The 20983-nt window shown below is 37.0% G+C and overlaps 2 protein-coding genes across 2 annotated transcripts in view; one reads left to right on the forward strand and one right to left on the reverse strand.

Annotated features, from left to right (window-relative positions):
• LOC134656855 (uncharacterized) overlaps nucleotides 1-20983 on the forward strand; it is a 494896-nt gene that overhangs the window by 467046 nt on the left and 6867 nt on the right. The window contains exons 10-19 of the mRNA XM_063512379.1: nucleotides 5993-6123; nucleotides 9930-10004; nucleotides 17284-17437; nucleotides 19120-19281; nucleotides 19549-19648; nucleotides 19727-19865; nucleotides 20079-20251; nucleotides 20404-20486; nucleotides 20588-20752; nucleotides 20824-20931. Coding sequence (XP_063368449.1) covers nucleotides 5993-6123; nucleotides 9930-10004; nucleotides 17284-17437; nucleotides 19120-19281; nucleotides 19549-19648; nucleotides 19727-19865; nucleotides 20079-20251; nucleotides 20404-20486; nucleotides 20588-20752; nucleotides 20824-20931 — 1290 coding nt within the window. The remainder of the gene's footprint in view (nucleotides 1-5992; nucleotides 6124-9929; nucleotides 10005-17283; nucleotides 17438-19119; nucleotides 19282-19548; nucleotides 19649-19726; nucleotides 19866-20078; nucleotides 20252-20403; nucleotides 20487-20587; nucleotides 20753-20823; nucleotides 20932-20983) is intronic.
• LOC134656957 (protein D3-like) overlaps nucleotides 1-20983 on the reverse strand; it is a 385106-nt gene that overhangs the window by 287419 nt on the left and 76704 nt on the right. The window lies entirely within an intron of this gene.

The following is a 20983-nucleotide window of genomic DNA, read 5'->3' on the forward strand; positions in this document are numbered from 1 at the left end:
TAAGTATACCAAGTAATTTGTATAATTTTATACAAATTTACACATACAAGTCGAGTAAAGGCTGGCGTCCACTAGACTCGCCGAGGCGAATCGAATCGAATCGCAATAATTCGCCTCCTATATTTTCTAAGGCTGCGGTCGTACTGCAGACGCCGCACGCAGCCGACAACGTCACGTCGCACGCAGCGTCTCACACCATTCAGACGCTGCGTGCGACGTGACGTTGTCGGCTGCGTGCGGCGTCTGCAGTACGACCGCAGCCTAATGCAACTGCGTCCATTGACGCGCTCATCGTCAATGGACGCAGTTGCATTAGAAATATAGGAGGCGAATTATTTGCGATTCGATTCGATTCGCCTCGGCGAGTCTAGTGGACGCCAGCCTTAACGTTTCTATTTTAATCGATTGTGGCTCTTTTCTTGCCAATTTTGGCAGTTGTGTCAAATTATCAACTGAAAACTTAACAAATTCAAACGGAGCGTTTCAATAGAACTGTAGTTAATTCCAGTCTAAATGCATTTGAAACGACAGCTTAGCATTTAAATACTGGTCATGAAATGCTATCTCTAGGAAGCCGATTCGGATTTAACAATTTGATATGATTTCATCTTATTTTGATACGACCTTGTTGTGCCAATAAGTGCGAGCATAGAGAAATAAAGACAAGAGTACTCACTCCATACATCAGTTCAGACTATTAATTTCAGTGTCTACATCTAGCATCGAGTAGCGGAACTATCAGTACTGCTACTTGACAATAGATGTAGCACCGACCGGAAAGTCTTATCTCAACAGCATAAGACTTTCCGGTCGGTGCTACATCTATTGTCAAGTAGCAGTACTGATAGTTCCGCTACTCGATGCTAGATGCTAATAGTCTTTTTGGTACTAAAACTGATGTATGGAGTGAGCACTCTATGTATTTTTTTCTCTATGGTGCGAGCGAGATGCCTTATGAGACTCCTGATTGCATTAAGTAAATGATTGCCAATCAGTGTAAGCCGTTTACGGTGATTGGCGCTGTCTGATGATGACTCAAGGTCGTATCTAAATGGACCTGGGTATTCTTTATTTAAACAAACACAAGAGTAAATGATTGCCAATCAGTGTAAGCCGTTTACGGTGATTGGCGCTGTCTGATGATGACTCAAGGTCGTATCTAAATGGACCTGGGTATTCTTTATTTAAACAAACACAAGTACCTATAAGTTTACAGCTAGGTACCTATGCCAAGCACCTATGGTATGTCCTTAATGAATTTGGATATCTGCTTAAACTACGTCCAGCCAACGGAGGCGTAGGGCACAGTGAAATACGATCTCGTACGGATCTGTAGCAGCCCAACTGGGGAAGTACCACAGCCATAATAGCAATGCTACTTACCTTAGGCATGTAGTGTTGTGTTCCTGATGGTGACCATGGTTTCCAGTGCTCCCAATGATGAATCCTTGTAGGGTCGGCAACTCCACTAGAGTTGCAAGCGCCCATAGGTGGCTGTTTAACATCAGGCAGTCTGGACGCTTGTTTGCTACCGCCGTGGTCCCGTAAAAGTATAAAACTTTTCCCTTTAACATAACTTTGCCCACCGCGTCACAGTTCAGTAAAAGCGATTTCTGTGACGCGGTGGGAAAAGTTATGTTAAAGGTCAAAGTTTTACTTTTACGGTAAGTATTAAAAGTTGAAAACCATATCAATTTGTTGAAGCAGAATCAGCTAGGGCTCTAATTGATAGTCGTGGGTAATCAGCAATATAATAGATGCTCACAGCCAAGTAATTAACCCGCGTATTTAACGATGAGCTTTTGTGACGGTTTTGAAACGGATTTTATTTAACTACAGGACAGTTCATAGGAGCTGAGAAGGGCTTTGTTAATATGTTAACATGGAAGCGATGCTGAAACGCATCGCAACGCAACGCATTTTTATGCATCTCTCTACTAGTCAGTACGAGCGAGGTGATTCCATAAGCACTTCATACTTTATTATTTATTTATTGCGAGCCTATTGTGTCCCACTGCTGGGCAAAGGCCTCCCCCCTCTTCTTCCACTCCTCCCGATTTTGAGCTACATCTGGCCAGTCGCTCAAAAAGGAGTCTAAGTTATCCCGCCATCGCCGACGAGGTCTGCCGGATCCCCGGTTCGACTCACGGGGCACCCACCACCCAGTCATTCAGCATGCGGCAGACATGACCAGCCCATACTTTAGCAACACTATAATATTTTTCACATAGTGGGTTCGGTTACAGCTGTCATCTCAATACAATTTTACGTTTTAAGGTTATAAAATGTATGGAGACGACAGCTGTCACCGCAGCCAAGCTATGTGAAAAAAATTATAACGCTACTGCATATACTGTTTTTACCTACATAGTAGTTTAGTCAATATTTACCATTTTCAAAATATACCACTTTCGAAGTTACCCCAATGTACCTATACTTACTTACCTTAGATCAGGCGTGGCTCACTCCGCGATTTCGTCGCTTTGCTACAGGTAGCTAAAAGTACATCCGCTCCGCCCCAATTTTGGGGAAAGCCATAAGCGCGTGGCCACCTAGCGGCCATATGTGACGTTCCACGGCAAAAGGTACCTTATGGCACTTGGCGCTTACGTCGCTTAGCGCCGCAATAATAATAGCGCGCGGCGGCGGAGCGGCGTTAATAATAGCGTAAGCGCCAAGTGCCATAAGGTACCTTTATCCGTGGGACGTCACATATCTGTGCTGATCGTAACAGACGCGTTTTGTTACGGCTCAGCCACGACATTGAGCGACTTGCGACGGCGGCAGCGAGAACAATAGGTTGGAGCTAGACACAGCGATCGGATCTTTCGTTCCCACCTATGGTTGTCGCTGCCGCCGTCGCCAGTCGCGTAAAGTCGTGGCCGAGCCGTTAGGGAGAGAGTCTTCTGTACTTAGTACTATTATTTATTCTGTGCTTAGATTAAATTCTACCTATAGCATAGAGGACTCATCTGAAACAAAATAACGTTACAACAAACTTATTCTACATTCAAATTCGTTATTTTTTTTTTAACTTACATTTAATTTGTTTTCATGCTATAGGCGCTCACTGCCAAGTTAGTTAACCCGCTTTTGAAACGGTTTTTCTTAAGACGTATACGAACATTGGTTAACAAATATATCATTATATTTTTATACCACGTCAGCGGCAAACAAGCAAACGGCCCGCCTGATGGTAAGTCACCATAGCCAATTTTTTTTACTTTTTTGCACAAAGATATAAAAATGTACAAATAGCGGACTTAATGCCAAAAGCCATTCTCTACCAGTCAACCATTGGGTCAAACAGACATAAATGTTGGTGCAGAAGAGATTCATGAATTTATAACTAGAAATGGAACCGAAATGTAAAATTTTAAATAAAAACATAATAAAATAAACCTACAAGCCTATGGAAGCATGCAAATCTAAACTCTATATCTATCATAATAATAACTTGCTTGAATTACGTTCTAATTACGTTTGTTAACATATTAATAATAACTGATAACAATTTTATTTACTCAAACCTACTTATATTGTCTATATCGATATTAGGAATCATTCCGATTTGATAAACAAAGACTAAATTTGGATCAGTAACTCGTATTTGATATATATTTTTAATTAAGCACCAACTTAATAAAATAAAATAATATATTTACGATATATAAACAAACAAGTAACTTACAAATACTAATATATCATACAACCGTCCTTTAGACACGCAATTCACACAAACTTATGATTAATTCCTTTCCTGACACATCACACGGAACTCACGTGTTATCTCGGATACTATACCGACTAAAGTATCTACCTCGTATTGTATAGAGGAAGCATTTCACAGCTGTCAGGAGCTACCCTCGTAACTTATACAGAATGTCCCTAGCCATTGGATAAAACCGAAATGTACATATGCATAGGGTATTTAGAAAGAGTATACAAAGTATCATAACAATCAGTGTAGCGGTTACGAAGAAATTAACAAATTACGATTTTTTACTTTGGAGCAACCTGTATGTGTTAGTAGCTCCTGAGGTAATAAATAGTATGAAATCTTCTTCGACCGTTTTGATTATCTTTTTTATTTATGACATTAATAAGATTCAGACTTTTGACAAATGCCATAATTGCTGCACATTTTCAAACAAATTGTCAGAAGCACTGCCAATGATTAATACAGTAGTACGAGTGCCTATTTTGATTTTTGACCTTTTTGTTGTCGATTATTGGAAATAACTTTTGTTTGAAAAATATTTTTAAAGTGAAAACTTCTTTAGCGGTGCTGTGCACTTTTTGAGGTGGGGAATAAATGTTAAACTCGAGACAGCGTAAGACGGTCACGTGACCGTAAGACGGACACGTGACCTGATCGAAAAACTGTTACATGTAATGCCATTGAGTTTTTCTTTATTGATTTAAATGCCATCTAGTGAGTTTCGTTCTAACTGGTATTAATATAACTAGAGTACTAACAGTGATGTGCTTAGGGGTTTCAAGTAATTAACGCTAACGCTAGATGGCGTTAACCTCAATTATACATAGTGCATTTTGCAATAGTCATTGAGTTTCCACTTCTGCCGGCACTCCCTGAGTGCAACGCGTTGTTTTTTTATCTTTTGATCTTATTAAAAAAATATTAACGTTAGAGCATTCCTGAGAACCAACCCTACGTGGGATTTCAGGGTTTATCCAATGGTCACCCTGTATAATAAGTAATCTGGAACACTAGTCGTGTTCAATCTAGGATATTTATATTTCTAAAGGGGCCCACTGATTAACAGTCCGTCGGACGGTATCGGTCTGTCAGTTAGAACAAAAATTTGACAGTTCCGAACAACTGACTGGCCGATACCGTCCGGCGGACTGTTAATCAGTGGCCCCCTTAAGGCTCCAATGGATAGACGTTACGTAACAATTTATTACTATCGAAACATCTTTCTGTAAGGAAAACGGGTTATTAAGGGTTCCATTTTCCATGTATTGGTACTGAAATAATTGTGGCACGGTAATTTATTTTATAGGTTTTAATTACGTTATTAGCTACTTGCAACTTACTTTATCGGGGTTGATAGTTGTTCAAAAGTGACAATTAAATATCAATGGCAGTCTTATTCACTGAATATAGAACACATATTTGAAGTCCCGTATGTGGTCGTTAAATTGCCTCTTGCTAGTTAAGGGTGAAGTGTTGAATTGAATTAGTTTGGATGAAAAGTACCTGTGTGGCTACTACCGTTTGGTACTGACATACACGCTAGCGTGAGTGTAACCTACTTTCTATGCATCTCGCTCGTACTGACATATTAGCGCGAAAGTAAATTACTTAGACGTGTCTGTGTTGACACTGTCAGCGACTCATGGTACGGGTACTGTACCTAAAAGAATATGTCATTATACCGATAAAATGATAAATTCTAACGTAATGTACGTCAGAAATTATCAAAATGGCGAAGCTCTTAGTACCTAAGCAAGATAAAAATGATTTCTGGGAAAGTGCGGCATACAGAGTAATCGAGTTTATGTTTTCTTATCATTTTCCTTGGCTTTTTCTCAGTAACATTCAATTATGTCGCATACTTACTCATAATTACGTAACGAAAACCGGCGGAATACTTGCTAATAAAACTCAAACATATTTGTACACTTACGAAAGTATATGTGATTTTCTCCATTATTTTACTTAGCATTGTACTCTGCTGTCCTTTGCTTAGGACTCTTAAGTACTCGTACCTATCCAATACCATTAGATTTAAGACTACGTGCTATTTTCAGGAGTTGCTAGGTACTCCGTAATCATAGCGCTTATAACATTACTGAAAAATCTAAATATCATTTAGAAGTGAATTATTGTAGAAGAATTTAAGTTACACACCGATCACTTCTTATCCCCGTCGGGATAATGGGCGCACCTGCGTCAAAAGTACGTTCGTATTAAATTTAAAATTGGTTTAGTAACTAGTAACTCATTCCAATATCTCTTCCCCAGGGTGACTGGGCCTACCCCCACCGGCCTGGAGACTACGCCACGCTCACCCGCAAGTACCTGGGATCCCTCTACTGGTCCACCCTCACACTCACCACCATCGGAGACCTCCCCACTCCAGAAACCAATGCCGAGTAAGTATTTACTTAACGTAGAGTCATATGTAGAGCAGTGAATAACAAATTAATGTAGTCCTAACATTAGAAGTAGGTAGGTAGTAGGTAGTAGTAAACTCTTTATTGTACAAAAAGACATTAAAAAAGTAAGAGTACAAAGGCGAACGTATCCTTTTGAGGGATCTTTTCCAGTTAACCTTTGAGTATATGATAGTTTCTTTGGTTTAAGTAACATTTCAAACCAAAGAAAGAAAGTTAAGGTAATTCTTACTAGTTTAATAGTACGGCCGAAGTATCGTGACACTCATTAGTGTCAGGTCATTTTAGACACAAATTTTGTGTTAATGGCAAGACGAACCGAGCGAGGAGTCGAGAATTTTACAGTTTCGTGGAACAATTGGGTAGTAGTACCTACCTGTAGAGTGCAATTTCATACTACTTGGACACCAGCACTCCATGTAATATGAACTTTTAACTTGATACTATGGCTAAAATTTGGATAAATAACAGTTATTATTGTAACATTATGTAGATAATTACCTAACAAGGCTCTCTGGGTTATAAAGTAGCAATTACCGCCCGCCGAGCGAGCAACCAACATCGCTAACAGAGGGCAGTTTCCGAGGCTTAAATTTACAATTTACAACACCAACAACATTTAAGCGTTTTAGAAGTGTCTAATTTAATTTACCTGTGCTTTTACATCTTGCAAAAAACTTCAGTTACCTGCAGGAATAACTGATCACCCCTGCATAAAAACTTCGTAGACGGGTCAGATTTCTCTGCAATACTACAGTATCTGTGATTTTGTAAAATGGGGCACTGGCTATGAAATTTTAAATGGTGTAATTGGGTAGGATAGACATTAATAAGCACTAAGAATACTTTAGTGTTTTCACGTTCATCAGCTTAGGCCACTACGATTTTGTTTATTCTGAGTTATGAAAACAGATTTCCATTTGATTACTACAATAGTACCTTAAAATTGTACAGTAGACAAACATTAAAATTTATTTCATAACGCCTGTGTTCTGTTTTGCGATTTATTTACTCCAAAGAGTCCAAAGTATTTGCTAACAAGCCGAAATTAATTCACAAATGGCTCTTCAAGAATTCAGAATTAAAACGCAGTTTGGAACAAGAGTGATTACGGAATACTTCCCAATTTTAATTGGATTTCCTTAACGACTAACGCTTGGTTGATTAAAAATGCTATAGGTACCTATACTTTATAACGGAATTTGAGAAATAATTCAATTATTTGATTACTAATGATCCTTTCCTGTTTCATCGGATTTATGAATGGTAATCCGAATTCGAATACTTTCCCCAAAACATGTTTTGAATTCGCAAGCAAGTAAGGATTGGTCCCTTCTTATGCCATATCTGTTTCATGATCTGATAACTGTTTAATATTAAACACGAAAGGAGATTACTTTTCTTAGAAAGATCCTTGAACGCAGTATTCAGTAATAAATTCTACTCCATTGGAATAAAATTGGTTTTCGAATGATCGTTATAAACCATATGAAAATGTAATTACCGTTAGAGATGGTTAATGTGGAATCAGTATTTTTTTGCTTACCATTATTTCTGGTTGAATTAATAAACAAATTCTCTTCAATATTTGTATGAAAAGTATTTACCGTTTTAACTTAAAATAAACTTTACAAGCAATAATCAAAGCTATAGAACTATTGAAGTAAAATCAGTTTTTTTAAGGTGTCAAATTCATATATCACGGACAATAAAATAAATTTAAACATTTCATATTAAATAACAAGACAAAGCACAAACATCATTTACCCAAAATGTCTCTAAATTAATCTTCGCTCTGAATAAATATAGGTTTATGATACACCCGTAAAACATATAAATTCTTATTTTAAGTGTTCAGGAAATGAATAAAAGATTTTTAGCATGCATTGCAGACCGCATTCATTAAGTATTGAATGTACAATACGAGTAACGTACGTAAATACTTTTAAAAAATGTTGTTATATTTGCGCAAATAACTAAAGATTTAACTGCGATGTTATAAACTTAAACCCTTAATAAAAATAAAAAAAACGATAGGTAGTTTTAATTAGGTATGTCCTTGTAACAAATCTTCATAGGGTAAAATCTGATGACGTGTAGACTCGTATGAATTAATTTCATACATTTGCAAAAGAAGTGTGCGCTCTATCCTATCTCTACCATAATTTTCTATTATATTTAAAATTTGATGATTATGGCAGTAAAAGCTGATAGACGTATGATTCGAAGGTCAATTATTATAATTAAGTAATTACTAAATAAGAATCTTTTAAAATATCTACCTACTTTCGAATTGTTTTATCACTAAAGTAATAAGCCACTAAAGTTACGTCATTTCTGATCATATAAGTATCTACACATAGCAATTAACAATTTCGCAAAAATTAAATACGATAAATATTTTTATCGGTTTTGAACAGTCATATTTGTAAAAATAGTCACAAACATGAGAAACTCGAGATTGTAAGGAAAAAAATCAAAAAGTAAAAAATGCTAAAAGGTTTTGTAAAATCGCCTTTAAATCATAGATTTTACCTCTAGCCCAGGCGTTAGATACAGGGGCTAACGCCATCGCCAGGGCGTCAGCGGGCAATAAATTCTATAGCAAACTTATCTGACCCAGTAACTGCGTCGCCATGCGGTGTTGTGTACATTCTACACTGAGGCGTTTCTTGGTCGGAAATCGCAGGAGCTTTATTGCACTAGTGCTCTGAATTTAGATCAAATCTAGAGTTACCATATAGACTGATCCTAAAATGCACTAAAACTGACTAACGATATAGTCTGTGGGAAAAGCTTTTCACTAGATTTAACGGCGTTATTCATAAACGTCAGCTAAGTTAATCAGCTGATGATCGTCGTTTGTCCCTCTCTATGGCATAACGACAGATAGGGACAAACGACGATCATCAACTGATTAAGCTAGCAGCCGTTTATGAATAACGCGGTTAATGTATAATTTATGCCTGCTATTAATACTCCTTATGACATCACATTTCGGTGTATTCGTCCGATTACATATTAGTTTATTATGTAAAGACCGTTTAAGTTAAGTTTGTAGCCACTTGGCATCGACAAAATGTGGCTGCGCCAACATAAAGGACATAAGGTTACAAGGGGTGAGAGATACATTGGGCCATGAGAGAAGCACTTGCCTATTGCCCCGAGTAAAATAAACTATAGTTCGCCCCGGACTATCTCATTTCAAACATAGACAGGAAGAATCATACTGTCTTTGTCTTACGCTAGTACTAGCGCCCAAAAGAATGGGATGAGCATAATTTTCCTGGTTCTTTATTGACTGACATGTTGTGTTTGCCGGACTATATTGTTTCTCTTACCCCACATGACCTTATATTATATTAATTAAGCCATAAGGTCCATTAGAATGGCGACTGCTTCAACATAACTGTTCCATCGTGGACGCGGGCGCCGTCACTGTCGATTCCATTGAAAAAATAAATAAATGAGTGACATATTGTACGTTCTCATCGGGACAGTAATGCAGTAATGATAGCAGCAAAATTTATCATCATCGCCCACGTCACCACTGCAGGAGTAACGTTGCAACAGTAATGCTGCTGCAGTCGCTATTCGAACTTAACATTTACTTGCAAAATTCGACTAAGTGTGGACGCTTGAGCGTGATCGATAGTTTATTCAGACAGGAATGCATGCGAAAATAATAACTCATTATATGTAATAACCTATTAACTAGTTAGTACTAATATAGCTCTGGTTCACCGGCGCCATGTTTCGCATTAACACAAATGTATATGTGCTAGCACGGCAGGAGGCCCCAAATTTCTGCCGCGAAGAGGACTCAAGTCCCGCCTTCTGCAGTTCAAGTCTAACCGAGGGTATGTCCAGAATAACGCGGGCGATTGGTCAGATCATGCTTTATAACTTCATAACATACAATATAACACACTAAAGTATTTTAGATTAAGCAAAGAATATAGCATACTAAAGAATACCCAAATAAAATAATAAGGAGATGGTAACTAGAATGCATGGGTCTTTTGAAAGGAAAGGAATGAAAATTAATGTAAGCAAGACGAAAGTAATGGTATTTTGAAAAGGAAGAAAATATGACTAACTGTGAGATTTTGATTGGTCAAGAAAGAGTGCAACAAGTGAAAGAGTTTGTGTATCTGGGAACCTTGTTCACTAGGGACGGTAAGCATGATAAGGACATTGAAAGGAGAGTGTATGCTGGAAATCGCGTGAATGGGGCACTTAACGCTTTTATGAGCAGCCAAAAGGTGTCGCAAAAAGCACGGTTGGCTGTGCATAGAGGGGTGTTGGTGCCTACACTCATGTATGGTAGCGAAAGTTGGGTATGGCAGAAGAGGCATCAGAGCCAAGTGAATGCAGTGGAAATGAGAGCGTTGAGAAGTGTGTGTGGTGTGAGATTACAAGATAGAATTAGGAACAGTGTGATAAGGGAAAAGTGTGGACTGAACGAAGATGTAGTGACAAAAATTGAGAAAGGTATGTTGAGATGGTTTGGACACATGGAAAGAATGAGTGAAAGAAGGCTGACAAAGAGAGTGTATAAGGGAGAAGTAGAAGAGGGAGTTGGAAGGGGCAGACCTCGGCGGACTTTCTTCGATCAGATCGGGGAAATCCTGAAGAAAGGCCAGGTCAAGAGCACCCTAAACCGGCGAGCGTGTATGAGGAATATTATGAAAGTAACGGAAGCGAAAGAGGTATGTCAGGATCGTAGCAAGTGGAAATCCGTGGTCTCTGCCTACCCCTCCGGGAAATAGGCGTGATTATATGTATGTATGTTTATATGTATGTATGTATGTATGTATGTAAAGAATACCCACTAAAGAACCCATTAATTTTATCCACCAAGAACCTTAACTGTAGTATTTTTTTAAATGTATCAGATTTGTAATTATCTCACAAAAAACGCAAACCTGCTTCTGGTGGAAATTTATCATGTATTTAAACTGTTTAAATGAGATGAGTTTTTGCCGTCTTATGTTTTCTTAGCAATTTTCTAGTAGCAGATATCAAATTATTACACTTGTAAATATTTTTACACGAGATGCGAATGTACCGACATCACTAGATAGCATTGTTGATCCACATCCGACGTCATTTTTATAAGGACGTTAGTTTTGACTAAGTAGATTATCGTGTGAAGATTCTTCAAGAATTCTGCTTTGCTTCGCCAAACCTGGAATTTAAGTGAAAGGTAATTTAAGACTCCCCTTCAATATTCTCACAATTTGAAACACGTCATTATCAAACCAGCATCTATTTATTTTTAATTGGAACTAAACTCCATCGTTAAATGCAAATTGAGAAAACATAAATAACCAACGCTATTGTCTCTTCAGGACACCAATAAAGTCGATTTTAAGGTAATTTAAACGGATAAATATAATATGTAATTAAGCCTGCGGGCAGTTTTGTTCAAAATTAAATCGTTTTCCTGAATCTCGATCGCATAAAATTAATGGTCCTTTTTACTTGGATGTTGTGGCGTGTAAAAGCCAAAAGGCCTTTGTAATTTGGCATAATTGTTCTCGACCGTTTAGAACAAATCTGCTGGGGATTAGCTGGAAATTAATATCAATTTTATATCAAATATTAAACATACATTCGAAAAGATTAAACACATTTGATTTTAACCTTTTATGGGCTATTCTATAGAAAATAAGAAGTCACGTCGACTAAAATTGATGAACACGTAGATATATTAAAATTCTTTCTTTATTGTTTTTCTTATATTGAACGCTAAATTCATATATTTTTCACGAAATGTCCCAACGAATATTATAGGTAACACTTTCTGAGAACAACAAATTATACCGGCAATTTCCTCCTCAAATCTTGACACATCTTTTTGTAATCTTCTAAGAAAACTGCTAACAATAAATCAAGAAGGGATGTAGGAAGAGCCTCATTTTAAGACGATAAATAACGTTGTAAGGTCAAAGGCCGTCCGAACTATAGCATGTCCGTGAAATATAACCACAATGGACATTTCATAGTTTTTGATAAGGGTCGGCCTTTTTACGTGAGGATGATTTTCAAATTTGCTACCTCAACATTTGTCCTAAGGTACTTGTTACGGCAAATAGAATCAGACCAAGTAATTTCTACACCGACTTTGCAAGCGACACAATGTTGGAGTGCCGCCATGAACGTTATATTACAGTGAAAAGACAATTATAGTAGCACTTCCACAATTTTCCGCTACAAAGTTAGTGCTTTAGACCGATTCTAGGATCCCTTGGAAATGATAGCTAGTCCTGGATTCTAAAAAAATGATGCTGTGTCTGAGTCTAGATCGATAAGTAAGATTTTTCCCGAATTATTTGTAGGTTTAGTCCTTAATATACGTATTCTATTCACTGATATGTGTTAAATTTGTTAAAAACATAAAAGTGGCGACATCTACATGAGTATAGGCCAAAGGTATAGCGCCATCGCTCGTAATTGTGTTTATTTATGTCGATGATCGATATTCTGTAATAATTCACCACAATAAAGTTGTTTACTATCTCGCCAGTTATATAGAACTGCGTAGAAACTTGTTACCAGATAATAAGGAAAAGCGAACGTGAAGAAGATTTCCTTGACGCGAACTCGCCGAGGGAACGGTTAGGGGGACTATAAAGTCTATAAACTCGGTTTCGTAGCGCAGAACGGATGGCTTAGTGTAAGGCCTGAGTAGACGCTCGAAGCGGAGCGTTCGGCGGGGCGTGCAGCGTGGCGTCGGGCTCACAACTCTCACAAGTGATTTGAACAGCGTGCACTAAGGCCGCTTAACCGTTTAATATGCACGCCGCACGCCCCGCCCCGCTGCACGCTCAACATGAGCGTCCACTCAGGCCTTACACTTAGATGTACTTAGCTCTTGAGTACATTGTCTATTTCAAAGTATAGTAATTTTATATTACATGTTTAAATCACTGCCAGTTTTGGTAAATAATGTTATAACTCTCTCGAACTTACGCAAGATCTTGAGTAGAGCAATTTAGGTGTAGGTACCTACCTACTATCCAGAGGAGAGGTGATAACCTTAATACTAATTAGAAAGGTATACAATAATCGTATAAGAAAGGCACGCGATATAATAAAAGTACACAATTTTACCCGCTCAAACATCCAATACGATATATCGATACGATACGCTGTCGTAATTAGGCATTTTTCGATAATCAACATCACTATTACATTATATCGATAGATGTCTAACTTATTTCATACATACTCGTATTATTATACATGTATTTGTATATCCACATTATTGGTTTCCTCATAATGGTTATTTATAACAGCCATTCTCTCGCATTACTAGCGGAAATGCCATCCCGTCAGTAATATACTTACGTAGACACCGACATTGGAACGCGTAGTCTATTAAATTTCAAAGCACAGGGGTGGTAATCCAATCCCTTCCTTAGCCCAGGCGAGTCGAACACTTATCCAAACCTGCGTATTATCGGTCTTCGATTACCACATAGTTGTTACAGACTAAGACCAATAATTACTCTGATCCGTCGGTCCTGTTTGACTCAAGAGCTATGGGAATATAAGATAAGCTCACATAACGCAAAGCAACGATTAAAGACGATACCCATAAGGTTTTTCTTAGAAATGCCCTGATAAACACTGAGTAAGGCTTTTAATATTTAGCTGAATAAGGACGCATTTCTTTAGCTTTTGAATTTTATATTATAAGAATGCGTACCTTTTTCCTTTCGACATAAAATCTCTTAAAATAATTGTTAAATATTGTTACCAGAAGATTTTGCTTTTATCTGGTATACCTTCGTTCACTGAGTATACCCTTTGTTCATTACTTTTATTTATAAGGCATGAACAAATTTTAAAAATCAAAACTAAAATAGGTATCATGTGAAAAAGAAATAAAACATTTGAATGTAGACAAAATCGTAACAAACTCGTTAAAATTTCAGTGGCAGCCCTAACTTTACCGCTACTTAGGTATTAGATCAAAAATATTTATATAAATCAGTCAGTCTATCTTGGTCATAAAGTAGGTAACTCACTATCAATAACGTTTTAAAACTTATAAAAAGACTTAATTAACCACTGGTAGTGACGTAAGGTACGCAAGCTTTCTTTCAATATCCGGGCAGGCTTCGAACGCCTCGGAGAAATTTTATTAAACCCTTAATTTCCGTAACGACGTGGCTCGGAAAATACTGCCGTGCACGGCAAAAGGAGCCTTTAATGCAACGGACGGGACGGCTACGTGAATTTAACACATAACTAAAACGTAGTGTAGTTCTTTGATTTGATCTAACTACCCTATGCTGTTAGATCCATTTTGCTGTGATCAGCGTGATTCGGCGGCGTATAGCTTAGCCGTAAGTAGATTGTTATGAGAGACAAATGTTAACTACGGATTTTCTTTGCAAGATTTTTTTAGGGAAAACTGAATTTTCACTATCAGTCCCTTGAGTAAAGCTATGTTGTACTTTTTGTAGTATTTATTAACTAGATATCGCAAAATTAGTGTAACCAATTTAATAACTAAAATTAAAATTAGATTTATAATTGTATCTTCAACATGTAACTTAGATACTATATTGTAGGTACCTACCTATTCTACTTAAGTCAATTTTTGTAACAATATAAACATTATTAGTTTCATGGAGTATTTATTTACACCTGAACCCATTACCCTCATTAACTGAAAAGGGGTTTTGGGAAATTTGGGTCCATCATTCTCCGTATAATAGTATCCATGTTATCATATTACTTTGATGAAAAAATAATGAATACTTGTTTTCTGTACGGGTTCCTATAAAGATCAAATTATTCTACTTTTAAAATTGCGAAATATTATAAACGAAATTAAAACACAAAAAAGAGGCAAAAAAACGTAATTCATTTAGATACTTAGTAACAGATCAACTCTTTCATTGTAATATTTCCTCTTGTGACCTATCTTTAAACCTTGATATCTTCGTGTTAAATTTGCCTAAAACCGTATGTACAAGAATCTCCTCCTACCGTGGCGTGCAACATATTGAGCTACATTTGCGACACAACTTGGCATATTTTTTTTTAATAAAACATTATTTATTTTCAAAACAAAATAACACTTAAAATTGAAACTTATAAATAAAAAATTTGGCCTAGGTCGTGGTCGCTTAGTCGCCGTTTAACTTAGCATAATTATGTTCTTTGCTTATTCATCTTCTTCTTTCGTATCGAGGTTCCGTAAACAATGAATGCCCAGAAGACATCGAACTACCCATTATCTTAAGCGTCAAGATTTTTAATTACCCACAGATTCCGGCAATCGGTAATGTCGACATCCGAGAAGCCGGCCGCAATGTTCCATTTTCAGCTCAATTACATTCATTTGTTTTACTCCCCCGTTGTCTAAGACTCACAATCAGTTGTTGTAAAATATACGGCGCTGTTGTTTTGTTTATTATTAAACAAAATTTTATTCATAAAAAATATGTTGCTGTGCCGCTGCTGTATGTTTCAGAATTTAAATTATAAACAGGTTTCCTTGCGTTCAAAGAAAATTAAGATTATTCTTTATCTTTGCGTTCTCCTTTTTGGTAGGTATTGTATAAAATTTAATTATAAGATTGAATAACGTATATCTCTATCTAAATAATACACATGATCTGACCAGTCGCACCGCGTTATAACATAATAATCTAGGTATTGTGTACGTCTTATAATCCTATTAAAATATTTCACACTTGGCTGTTTCTTTCAAAATAACCGTAGGCTGTCTCGAAAACGTCAAGAATTCGGCAAAAACCAAGGAAGTTGCAAAACTTTGATATAGATATATTATAACCAAATGTTAATGGAAAAGGGTACAGTGCACAAAAGGACACCGTAGACAATCCGATTATTTACTTAGCGGAAAAGGTCCTGATCCTGATTCAAAATGTACTTTATATAGATTGAATAAATCTCGTTTCACTTGGTCCTTTCACAATATGCTTACCTAAGTAAAAAATAAAGTTATGGGTAACCTTACGTTCATTTGGCTCATCGACCTCTATGAGCTTTGTAGGTACACCTTTGTAGAAATCAAAATATGGGAGTGATGAATTAATAATATTTTCATCTTGGTAACAATTTCTCTGAGGAAAGTGTCCCACGGTAACGTGCCGATCATTTGACACGACTATTATCGTTAATTAGGTACCTAAGTGCTAACAACCAAACTTTTAACTAACTATTGGTGGACCTTATTGTCTTTTCAATAAGATTTACGAAGAGTTAGTCAACAGCGTGGAAGATGATGCCTAATTTGCAACAAAATATTATAGACGCCAGTCCACGAATTAATAATACAAATAGCGCTGTGCTGTCAATCTATCTATCTAATACCTTTAAACGAGCGATTCTTGCATATTTATTTATATGTATATATATATTTCGGGGATCTCGGGAACGGCTCTAACGATTTCGATGAAATTTGCTATATGGGGGTTTTCGGGGGCGAAAAATCGATCTAGCTAGGGTTTATCTCTGGGAAAACGCGCATTTTTGAGTTTTTATATGTTTTCCGAGCAAAGCTCGGTCTCCAAGATATTATTTTGAAGGGAAACAGCCCATGTGAAGTATTTATTATACTCTTAAAATGGCGGCGGCAGAAATTTGGAGGCTGTTCGCTTCACGGCGACAAACTTTGGGTAACGGCGATAAATGTGACTAGTTCTTTCATGAAATTGTCTTTTTATTTGTTCTTTTTCCTTTACTCATCGATATCGAAATTGACGCGAAGTTTTTGAAAGTTTTCGAACAGCCTTCATTATTTGTAACCGCCATATTGTAATCGTATCGTTTTCTATCTGTATATGCTTTGGGGTGTTTTGTATATTTGCAACTGTTCGAAAACTTTGCACTTTATCGTTTTTATCACAACTTTTTGTAGAAATCTTCTTTTTATTTTTTATTCCATTTTTACACTTTCTTATCAACATCATGCTCATATTATTAGTTATTCTTTAAAAAAATAGACCTTTTGCATCTAATAACCTAATAAAATTACATTCAAAAGCGTCTTTGATTTCATTAAGCATTTTAGTATCAATAGTAAACCTTCCTTCATCTTGCTTATCCATTTCACTATATAAGTAATGATATTTTTCGTATCTTTTTCAGATACGTGTTTACAATAGTAAGCTACTTGATCGGGGTGTTTATTTTCGCTACCATTGTCGGACAAGTGGGCAATGTCATCACAAACAGGAATGCCAACAGGCTGGAGTTTGAAAGGCTGCTTGATGGCGCAAAGACTTACATGAGGCACCATAAGGTAATTTACAGTTTAACCACTCATTCGCCGCTGAAACTGAACGGAAAGGAGACGTTCTTTTTAAAAATAAATATTAAGCTATTGAATAATAATGTAACTGTGGTCGTTTAGGTACATTCAAGTGTAAAAAAATATGGGTGCACTCATCGTACTCAAAAATATGTCCCATAGATGGGACGTAATTTGTTTGCACCCATATTTTTACAGTTGACTGTACTAAGAGTGCAGCTATCAATTCATCAAGAAATCACTAATCCGACAGGCTGAAAATCTGCACCTTGCACCCACGCAACAATTTGGCAAACACTTTTTTGTGAATTCCGTCATTAATAATCCGTCCTGGATTTCGACATCGTTGGCTTCATCGTTAGAGATACATTTTTAGGGTTCCGTAGCCAAATGGCAAAAAACGGAACCCTTATAGATTCGTCATGTCTGTCTGTCTGTCTGTCTGTCTGTCTGTCTGTCCGTCTGTCCGTCTGTCCGTCTGTCTGTCCGTCCGTATGTCACAGCCACTTTTCTCCGAAACTATAAGAACTATACTGTTGAAACTTGGTAAGTAGATGTATTCTGTGAACCGCATTAAGATTTTCACACAAAAATAGAAAAAAAACAATAAATTTTTGGGGTTCCCCATACTTCGATCTGAAACTCAAAAATTTTTTTTTTCATCAAACCCATACGTGTGGGGTATCTATGGATAGGTCTTCAAAAATGATATTGAGGTTTCTAATATCATTTTTTTCTAAACTGAATAGTTTGCGCGAGAGACACTTCCAAATTGGTAAAATGTGTCCCCCCCCCCCCCTGTAACTTCTAAAATAAGAGAATGATAAAACTAAACAAAATATATGATGTACATTACCATGTAAACTTCCACCGAAAATTGGTTTGAACGAGATCTAGTAAGTAGTTTTTTTTTATACGTCATAAATCGTCTAAATACGGAACCCTTCATGGGCGAGTCCGACTCGCACTTGGCCGCTTTTTAAGGTATGATCAATACAATTATGAAGCGTCTTCGTAAAGGCAGTTACCGTTAAATTAGCATGAGAATGGCAGACTATGAAATTAGCACCTGCTAAAGCGTTTTTTAGGGTTCCGTAGCCAAATGGCAAAAAACAGAACCCTTATGGATTCGTCATGTCTGTCTGTCCGTCCGTATGTCACAGCCACTTTTTTCCGAAACTATAAGAACTATACTGTTGAAACTTGGTAAGTAGATGCATTCTGTGAACCGCATTAAGATTTTCACACAAAAATAGAAAAAAAAAATTTTTGGGGGTTCCCCATACTTAGCACTGAAACTCAAAATTTTTTGTTCATCAAACCCATACGTGTGGGGCATCTATGGGTCTTCAAAAATGATATTGAGCTTTCCAATATAATTTTTTTCTAAACTGAATAGTTTGCGCGAGAGACACTTCCAAAGTCGTCGTGTGTGTGTGTGTGTGTGTGTCGTGTAACTTCTAAAATAAGAATGATAAAACTAAAAAAAATATATGATGTACATTATCATGCAAACTTCCACCGAAAATTGGTTCGAACGAGATCTAGTAAGTAGTTTTTTTTAATACAGCCTACGTCTTAAATTACGGAACCCTTCATGGAGGAGTCCGACTCGCACTTTGCCGCTTTTTTAAATTGCGAATGGTGCCATTAAATACGTTTTGTCTGTGCAGGTTCCAGGAGGCATGAAGCGGCGGGTGCTCCGGTGGTACGACTACTCCTGGTCGCGGGGCCGAATACAGGGTGGTGGTGACATCAACACAGCCCTAGGGCTCCTGCCAGACAAGCTCAAGACGGAGCTCGCATTGCATGTCAATTTGAGCGTTCTTAAAAAGGTAGTTTGTGAGATAAACCACCTACAAAAAATTTTACTGTTCTCTTATGCTGACTGGTTTTAGAGAAAGAATGCCATATGGCATAAAGTCCTTGTATGGCTTAAAAAAAATTCAGGAAAGCTTTTATGCAATAAAGATCAAATATAAATAATTTAATGAGCTTTCACCGAGGGACTGTTGTTATCAAACACGACCCGCGAATTTTAACATTCAATAACGGTTGCTTTAATGATTTTTTGATCCAAAATAATGAATGAAAATTTACAGGTTACAATTTTTCAAGAGTGCCAACCAGAATTCCTGCACGACCTCGTATTAAAGATGAAAGCCTACATTTTCACCCCGGGGGACTCGATCTGTAGGAAAGGTAAGCGTGTTACGGAATGAGCATTAGGTATTTTTATGGATTTAAATTTTTAGGAATAACATTAACATTATTTTTCAGGTGAGGTTGCCCGAGAGATGTTTATAATTGCCGATGGCATATTGGAGGTTATATCAGAAACAGGACGGGTCCTCACAACTATGAAGGCAGGAGACTTTTTTGGTGAAATCGGAATTTTGAACCTAGATGGACTTAATAAGTGAGTGTTTGTCATTAATCTCTGCTATAATGTTTTAATAAATAACAAGTTTTATGGGAATATGAACTTATAAGATTCGTATCTTACACATAAGTAGGTACATATAAAAAATGAATGGTCGTTAGAACAATATTATTCATAAAATTTGTTGTATTAATGACTGCTTATGAGATTTTTTGGGACTTTTCACAAAATTTTACATGTGAACTATAGGCGTACTGCAGACGTGCGTTCTGTGGGATACTCCGAGTTATTCTCGCTGTCTCGAGAAGACGTACTGGCAGCGATGAAGGACTATCCAGAGGCACAAGACATTTTGCAGACTTTGGGAAGGAAGAGGTTACAAGAAGTAAAAAGCATGTCAAGGCAAAAGGTCAAAGGTAAAGGTAATATCATAGAGGAATCAACTATCGCAATGGCTATCATAACACACAGTTTTCAATATTTAAGTACCTAATCAGCTCCAGCTTCCGCTATCTTTAGTAGAGTAATTCATAACAAAACTCAGCATTACTGATATCAATTTATTTTTAAACAGGAGAAATCAGCCCTGATAAAGGCGGAGATGACAAAACGTCAAAAAGAATAGTGCACAAACTCCGCAGTGATGTTAAGGTACCTGTAAGAGCTATTGCATACTAAGCATGCTCAAGGAAGCTATCGTAATATTGAAATATGATGACCAGCATGAAATGTTAATGAACATAATAATAAATTTTCAGGGTATCCGAAATGCTATTCGTAGCAGGTCTAGAGCAGGCCGACGTTCGGGCGAATCACTGGAACTTCAAGCATTGACAGGTGAAAAAAGATCATCTGTGGATGGGAAAACTCTCAAGAGAATGGCTAGAGTTGAAAGTGATGACTCCCAGCATATAAATCAAGATGTAAGTACTCACTGTTAAGAGGTTATAGATGACAATAATAGTGATATAATAAATAACAAATTCACTTTAAGGATACTGGAGAAACGACGTCCGGCAGTAAAAATGGAGAGAAATGCATATCACCTATTGGAGCCGGTCTACCATTATTGTCTAGATTAAAATTGCTGAAAGAAAAACAGGTCTGAGTTTTAAATTTATACGCTTGTTTGCGTTCCTAGGTAATAGATAAAC

Source organism: Cydia amplana, chromosome 19 (assembly GCF_948474715.1).
Source record: "Cydia amplana chromosome 19, ilCydAmpl1.1, whole genome shotgun sequence".
NCBI classification, from domain to species: domain Eukaryota; kingdom Metazoa; phylum Arthropoda; class Insecta; order Lepidoptera; family Tortricidae; genus Cydia; species Cydia amplana.